The 7,500-nt window shown below is 53.6% G+C and overlaps 1 protein-coding gene across 1 annotated transcript in view; it reads right to left on the bottom strand.

Moving 5' to 3' along the window:
* prkcbb (protein kinase C, beta b) overlaps nucleotides 1-7,500 on the bottom strand; it is a gene marked incomplete at both ends in the record, with an annotated part of 137,739 nt that overhangs the window by 25,335 nt on the left and 104,904 nt on the right. Inside the window, one exon of the mRNA XM_080523486.1 lies at nucleotides 7,277-7,417. Within this exon, the coding sequence (XP_080379612.1) occupies nucleotides 7,277-7,417 (141 nt within the window). The remainder of the gene's footprint in view (nucleotides 1-7,276; nucleotides 7,418-7,500) is intronic.

Below are 7,500 nucleotides of genomic sequence, written 5' to 3'. Positions count from 1 at the left end.
TAATATGTCAAGCCTTTAAGTGCACTTTTACTTTTAATTCTTCCTCTCCTATACCAGTAGTCAAGCCTAAGCGGCACTTTTACATTTGAAAGTGTTTATTTTATTTTTTTATATTTGAAAGTGTTTTTTGTGTTGTGGATCCCGCTTCGGCTCCACTCGCTTCCACCTCGGCGACGCTCGGTCCCGCTTCGGCTCCACTCGCTTCCACCTCGGCGCCGCTCGGTGAGACCAATCAGGCGCAATCGGAGACAGCTGCGCCGGCTCCAGCAGGTGTTTACAATCTCCGGAGGAGAGACCTGGATAAAAGGCCCCGCAACCTGCCGTCTGACGCTTGATCAATCCGATCCTATGTGGTTAGTCGTCTCGCTCCCTCGTTTGTCTCCTGTGAACTCTAGCTCCGTTATTACCTGTTTATTTTCCCAGTCGTTTATTTATTTTGTTTGTTTGTTTTCTCTCCTCCCCCAGTCTACTCCTGCCTGCCTGCCTACCTACCTTGACTATGAGGTTTTCCGTCAGGAATTCCTTTTTGTTTTTGACCACCCCACGGACGGCGAGGACGCAGCCAGTAGGCTGCTAGGACTCCTGCAGGGTCCCAGGTCCGTTGCTGAGTACACCCTCGAGTTCCGGGTCCTCGCCGCGAACAGCGGGTGGGGAGACGTGGCGCTCCGCTGCGCCTACCGGCGTGGGCTGAGCGAGGCTATTAAGGACCTTATTGTCCGGGACCGTCCGCACTCGCTCCACGAGCTAGTCACCCTGGCCCTGCTTATGGATGAGCGACTGCGGGAGCGCCACCAAGAGCGCAACCCACGCTCCACGGTTCCCCTGCATCCTGGTTCCAGCTGTACGCCCACTATCCCCAGCTCTGCGGTAACCCGCTCTGCACTGCCCCCTCGTGTCCCCATGCTGCCCCCGGCCCCTTTCTCCTCCGGGTCGGGGGAGGAGCCTATGCAGATCGGCCGGTCTCGTTTGTCTCAGGAGGAGAGAGAGCAGAGGATGCGGGATCACCTATGCCTATACTGTGGGAAGCCCGGTCATGTACTCCGGACGTGCCCGGCTCGCCCAAAAGTGCCTCGTTCCCCCAGCCCAACGGAGACCTCAACCGCCTGTTCCCAGCCACCCTTTCCTGGGGTAAGGAGTCCCTGTCCGTCAGCGCTCTTATTGATTCTGGGGCTGACGAATGCCTCATGGACATTACTCTGGCTCGTCAGGCTGGTATTCCACTCGTTCCCCTTGACAGAGCCTTGTCCCCCCAGGCCATTGACGGGCGTTCCCTGGGTCAAATTACTCACAGCACTGAATCCCTCACCCTCACTCTGTCTTGTAATCACGTGGAGACAGCACGCTTCCTAGTTTTGCACGCCCCCACTGCACCCCTAGTGTTAGGTAGGCCGTGGTTGGAGAGACACGATCCGCACATCTCCTGGACCACTGGGCGGATTTTGGGCTGGAGCATTGCTTGTCATGCCAACTGTCTGCGCTCCGCCCATTCTCCGTCCAGTGGTCCCAGGCCCGTAGTCTCTCCCCCGGATCTCACCGGTGTCCCCTCCGTTTATCACGACGTCGCCCTGGTGTTTAGCCAGGACCGAGCCCTCTCACTTCCCCCTCACCGGCCTTATGATTGTCCCATCGACCTCCTTCCCGGGGCAGCCCTTCCCACGGGTCGTCTCTACAACCTCTCGGTCCCGGAGAAGGAGGTGATGCGTAATTATATTGCCGAGTCCCTAGCCTCAGGCGTAATTAGACCATGGTCTTCCCCCCTAGCGGCGGGCTTCTTCTTTGTGGCGAAGAAGGATGGTAGTCTGAGGCCCTGTATTGATTTTCGCAAATTGAATGACATCACCGTTAAAAATAAATACCCACTCCCCCTTATGAGTTCCACGTTCGAGCCACTCACTCACGCCCGGGTGTTCACCAAGCTTGACCTTCGGAACGCCTATCACTTGGTTAGGGTCAAGAAGGGGGACGAGTGGAAGACCGGTTTCAACACCCACCTGGGTCACTTTGAGTACCTTGTGATGCCCTTCGGCCTATCCAACGCACCCGGGGTTTTCCAGGAGCTGGTGGACGATGTGCTTAGGGACATGATCAACGTCTTCGTTGTGGTTTATCTGGACGACATCCTGGTCTTTTCCCGGACCATGGAGGAACACCACCAGCATGTTCGACTAGTCCTACAGCGCCTCCTGGAGAACCGCCTCTATGTCAAGGCAGAGAAGTGCGCCTTCCACTCCACCTCTGTTACCTACCTTGGGTTCGTCGTGGAAGAGGGACGGATGCGTGCGGACCCGGCCAAGATCAAGGCAGTTGTAGAGTGGCCGCGGCCCACCGACCGAACCCAACTCCGATGCTTCCTCGGGTTCGCCGGGTTTACCCGGCGGTTCATCAAGGGGTTTAGCCAGGTGGCGGCCCCCCTCACCGCATGCACCTCCACTGCTCACCCGTTCTCCTGGAGCCCGGAGGCAGAGGCTGCCTTCACTGCCCTTAAGGGGCTCTTCACCCCTGTGCCGGTGTTGGCCCACCCCGATCCAGCAAGGCAATTCATCGTGGAGGTGGATGCGTCCGACACGGGTGTCGGGGCCGTCCTCTCCCAGCGGTCGGAGGAGGACCAGAAGATCCACCCCTGCGCCTACTTCTCCCGGCGTTACGACCCAGCCGAGAGAAACTACGACGTGGGAAACAAGGAGCTTCTGGCGATCCACGCCGCCCTTGGAGAGTGGAGACACTGGCTGGAGGGAGCGAAGCTGCCGTTCCTCGTGTGGTCAGATCATAAGAATCTGACCTATATGAAGACGGCGAAGAGGCTGAACTCCAGGCAAGCACGCTGGGCCCTTTTCTTCAGCCGGTTCGACTACACCCTCACCTACCGCCCGGGGTCCAAGAACGTCAGGGCTGACGCCCTCTCCCGGCTGTTCCCGGGGGAGCCCCCTGAGGTTCCGGAGACCCGGGACACCATCCTTCCCCCAGCCCGGGTGGTGGGTGTCGTCACCTGGGCCATCGAATCGGTGGTAAGGCAGGCCCAGCGTGCCCAACCCGACCCTGGCAACGGACCTCGGCACCGGCTGTTCGTGCCCCCCGCTGTCCGTGCTCAAGTGCTAGAGTGGGGTCACTCTAGCCATTTCGCTTGTCACCCCGGCGTCCACCGGACAGCGGAGTTCATCAGCCGGCGGTTCTGGTGGCCCACTCTCCTGGGGGACGTCAGGGAGTTCGTGGGTGCTTGCACCGTCTGCTCCCGAAGCAAGGCCTCCCATCGCCCGCCTGCGGGTCTCCTGTGCCCCCTTCCCATCCCCGGTCGGCCGTGGTCTCACATAGCCCTGGACTTCGTTACGGGCCTCCCCATGTCCAGGGGTAAGGATACCATCCTGACCATTGTCGACCGGTTCTCCAAGGCGGTCCACTTCATTGCTCTCCCCAAGCTCCCCTCCGCGGCCGAAACGGCCGAGCTCCTCACCCTCCATGTGGTTCGTCTCCATGGGATCCCCCACAACATTGTGTCCGACCGGGGGCCCCAATTCATTTCCAAGGTGTGGCAGGCCTTCTGCAAGGGGATTGGGGCCACGGTTAGCCTCACCTCCGGGTACCACCCCCAATCCAACGGGCAGGCTGAGCGAGCCAACCAGGCCATGGAGACGGCTCTGCGGTGCATCACCACGAGCAACCCCGCCTCCTGGGCCAAGTACCTGCCTTGGGTGGAGTACTCACTTAACACGATGGAGAGTTCCGCCACAGGTATGTCCCCTTTTGAATGTTCCCTGGGTTATCAACCGCCTCTATTTCCCCAACAGGAGCTGGAGGTGGCGGTCCCTTCCACCAGGGTCCACCTCCGCCGGTGTCGGCGCATCTGGAGAACAGCCCGGGCCGCTCTGCTGCGAGCCACTGAGCGGTCCCGTCGATGCGCCAACCGGCGGAGGGTGCCGGCCCCGGCCTATCGACCTGGCCAGAAGGTCTGGCTATTGGCCCGGGACCTGCCCCTCCAGACCTCCCAGACCTCCTCACGTAAGCTTAACCCACGCTACGTCGGTCCCTATACCGTCGACCGAGTCATAAATAATTCTGCGGTGCGGTTGAACCTCCCGGCCGCTCTCAAGGTCCACCCGGTGTTCCATGTGTCCCTCCTCAAACCCTTCTCCACCAGCCCCCTGTCACCCCCTGCTCCAGCCCCCCCACCCCCCCAGGTCCTGGAGGATGGCGACCCTGTGTGGTCGGTGGACCGTCTACTGGCCGTCCGCCGTATGGGACGGGGGTTCCAGTATCTGGTAGACTGGGTGGGCTACGGCCCCGAAGACTGGAGTTGGGTGCCCCCGTCCTATCTCGCTGATCCGGCTCTGCTGGACGAATTCTACCGGGCCCACCCGGAAGCTCCAGGGCGGTCGTCCGGTGCCTCCTGTCAGGAGGGGGGTACTGTTGTGGATCCCGCTTCGGCTCCACTCGCTTCCACCTCGGCGACGCTCGGTCCCGCTTCGGCTCCACTCGCTTCCACCTCGGCGCCGCTCGGTGAGACCAATCAGGCGCAATCGGAGACAGCTGCGCCGGCTCCAGCAGGTGTTTACAATCTCCGGAGGAGAGACCTGGATAAAAGGCCCCGCAACCTGCCGTCTGACGCTTGATCAATCCGATCCTATGTGGTTAGTCGTCTCGCTCCCTCGTTTGTCTCCTGTGAACTCTAGCTCCGTTATTACCTGTTTATTTTCCCAGTCGTTTATTTATTTTGTTTGTTTGTTTTCTCTCCTCCCCCAGTCTACTCCTGCCTGCCTGCCTACCTGCCCTGCCCTGCCTACCCTCCTGCCTGCCTATCGACTACTCCTCCTGCCTAAGCCCCTGCCTGCCTAACGACTACCCCTCCTGCCGAAGCCCCTGCCTGCCTAACGACTACTCCTCCTGCCTAAACCCCTGCCTGCCTGCCGACAACCCCCTCCTGCCTAAAGCCCCTGCCTGCCTGCCGACTACCCCCCACCTGCCTAAGTACCCCTGCTTACCTGCCGACTATTCCCCCCCTGCCTGACCCCTGCTTGTCCTACGACCATTCTTTGCCTAGCCCCTTTTAATAAATACTATTATTATTACCCTAGTCTCTGTGTCTGTCTGTTCTGGGGTACTACCACATTTGACCACTTGATCCAGTCCGTAACATTTTGTTTATATATTAGTTAGATTTTGTATATTATACTTTATATTATAATATACCAGTCATATTCTGGAATGTGTCTGAATTAGGGATGGATGGTTTTTCGGTTATACCGAAAACCGGGGTTTATAAAAATAGAAACGTTTTTTTATCAAAACCGTCTGAAACCGGATTTTTTTTTTTTTTTTTTTGAAGAATAAAATAGAATAAGAATAAAACTGGAACATGTCACATGTTTGTCGTGTGTGAAAATAACAATGATACAGTCTGAATCTGCTGCGCAATGAGTGAGAGGTTTGGTCAGTTGTGAAGAATAACTGAGGATTAATATCTAATTGGGATTATATTTAAGGGTAACGAATCACTCTATGGGAAAGATAGTTGCCTTCAGTTATTGGTAGATAGGAAAGGTTTTTTACAATTACTCGCTTACATTTACACACACACACACCATTTTCGCTGCTCTCTGTAAAGCGCATTGGGTCACTTTTGTGAGAAATGCGCTATAGAAATAAAATGTGATTTGATTTGAAATCAATCAAACTTTATTTATGTTCTATAGCACAAATCATGCATTGAATGTAACTCCAAGTGCAGTATTTACTAAACCACAATATAATAAAACAAGAGCTATACGGATCAAGAGTGTTTGTGCACAGCGCCACTGTGTGTGAAGGCGCTACTGAAAGTGATGACAGAACGCATGTCTCAGAAGATACGCGGTCACTTAGTGACGCAAAGGTAGTTCTGTATTTATCTCTATCTGTATTAGTACATTTATTTTGAAAGCTCTATTTTGACAGCTCTACCATGGGCACTTTTATTTTGATGGGGCATTCTTTGTTGATTGACTTACGACAGTTCAGGACGAGTCAATCTCGCGGCATGTGGTTTTTATGAAAAGTATGTTCACTGCATAATTCTAAGTCTAATATTTCAGTGATTATTGAGCAGTATTCAAATATTTAAATACATTGAGCAGCAGCTCAAACTTTGTCTAAGAACCAAGATATTGAGAAAGCAGTTCATTCAATGAAAACGCTGTTCCAAGAGATGATCTTCCGTGCAGGCGTGCACCCTGGATCAGCGGAGCTGGTGTGTTACGTGTTCATGTGTTTTCTTGTATGGTGTAGCTTACAAAAGTCTGCCTTTCCACTTATATTTGTGAAACTAAGTAGCCTAAATGTGTTGCGACTGTGCTTACGGTGTTTTAATGGTGTTCGACATGAGTGTATTGTAGCAGTAGGGCTCAATTATTTGAAATTGGCGCTCTTTTCTTTTTTTTTTTTTTTTTTTCTTTCTTTTTTTTTCGGTTAACCGGAAAACCCCGGTTTTAGTCTTTGACGGTTTTTCGGTTTCAATAATTGGAAACCGTCCATCCCTAGTCTGAATGTTAAAGTTGTTAAAGTATAAGAAAAATAAATTAAAGTAACAGTTTGTATATAAATAGTACCGTTTCCTGACGCACAAAACACGTATCAACAACAACAACTCTATCGCTAAATAGTCACTAAATATCACTAGTTCATTCTGCCTTGTAATGTTTACACAGTAAGGCCACACAGTTCACAGCGTGGCGCATCCACACTCTTACTTTCTTTGGGGAGAACGGTGAGCTCACGAGGAACAGTTGTTCTAGTTGTGGAGAAGCGTTTTAGTGACAAACCATCCCTCCGCTACCACAGACGCTTGCTTGAATGTTGGCATGCAGGCGAATTGGGGGAAATGTGGATAATGTGGAAATGATTCCATAATCAACAAATTGGTAGGCGAAATACATCATACACTAATTATTTCCATAATAAGAAAATGATAAACGTGTGTGTGAGTGAGGTGAAAAACACATTTTCATGAATATCATTTGCATGATCCTATAATTGTTTGTCTCGTGTCATGAACCATTCATGGGATATTCACCATCTACAGAAGAAAGGACGGAGACAGGTAAGTAGAGGACAGAGGACAGGAGAGGAGAGGAGAGGAGAGGACGACAGGGATCGTCTTCCTAATAATTAAAAAAGGGCCTTTGTGTCTCCATGGGCTGTTCCAGATTAAATAAAGGTTTAATACAAAAGGGGTGAGGAGAAAGGTGAGGGCTCCAGGGTGAGGGGGGAGGTGAGGGAGGAGGTGGCTGGGGTCAGAGGTCAGACTTACAGCTTTAGGTTTGAACGGCGGCTGAACTTCCTTGTTCTCCAGCTTCTCCCAGTCCATGTAGCGGAAGAAGCCGTGCTCCCGGATGTCTCTCTCGCCCTCCGGACCGCAGCCCAGCCGCTTCCCAGGGTGCTTGGTCATCAGCTGGGGACAGGAGAGAGGTCGGAGGTCAAACACACACCTTACCCTAACCCTAACCCGTAACTAATCCTAACGCTAAACTCCCC

This window comes from Nansenia antarctica (genome assembly GCF_963989245.1).
Source record: "Nansenia antarctica genome assembly, chromosome: 2".
Lineage (NCBI taxonomy): Eukaryota > Metazoa > Chordata > Actinopteri > Argentiniformes > Microstomatidae > Nansenia > Nansenia antarctica.
The sequence above is the reverse complement of the archived record's forward strand: the minus strand, read 5'-3'. Positions and strand labels throughout refer to the sequence as shown.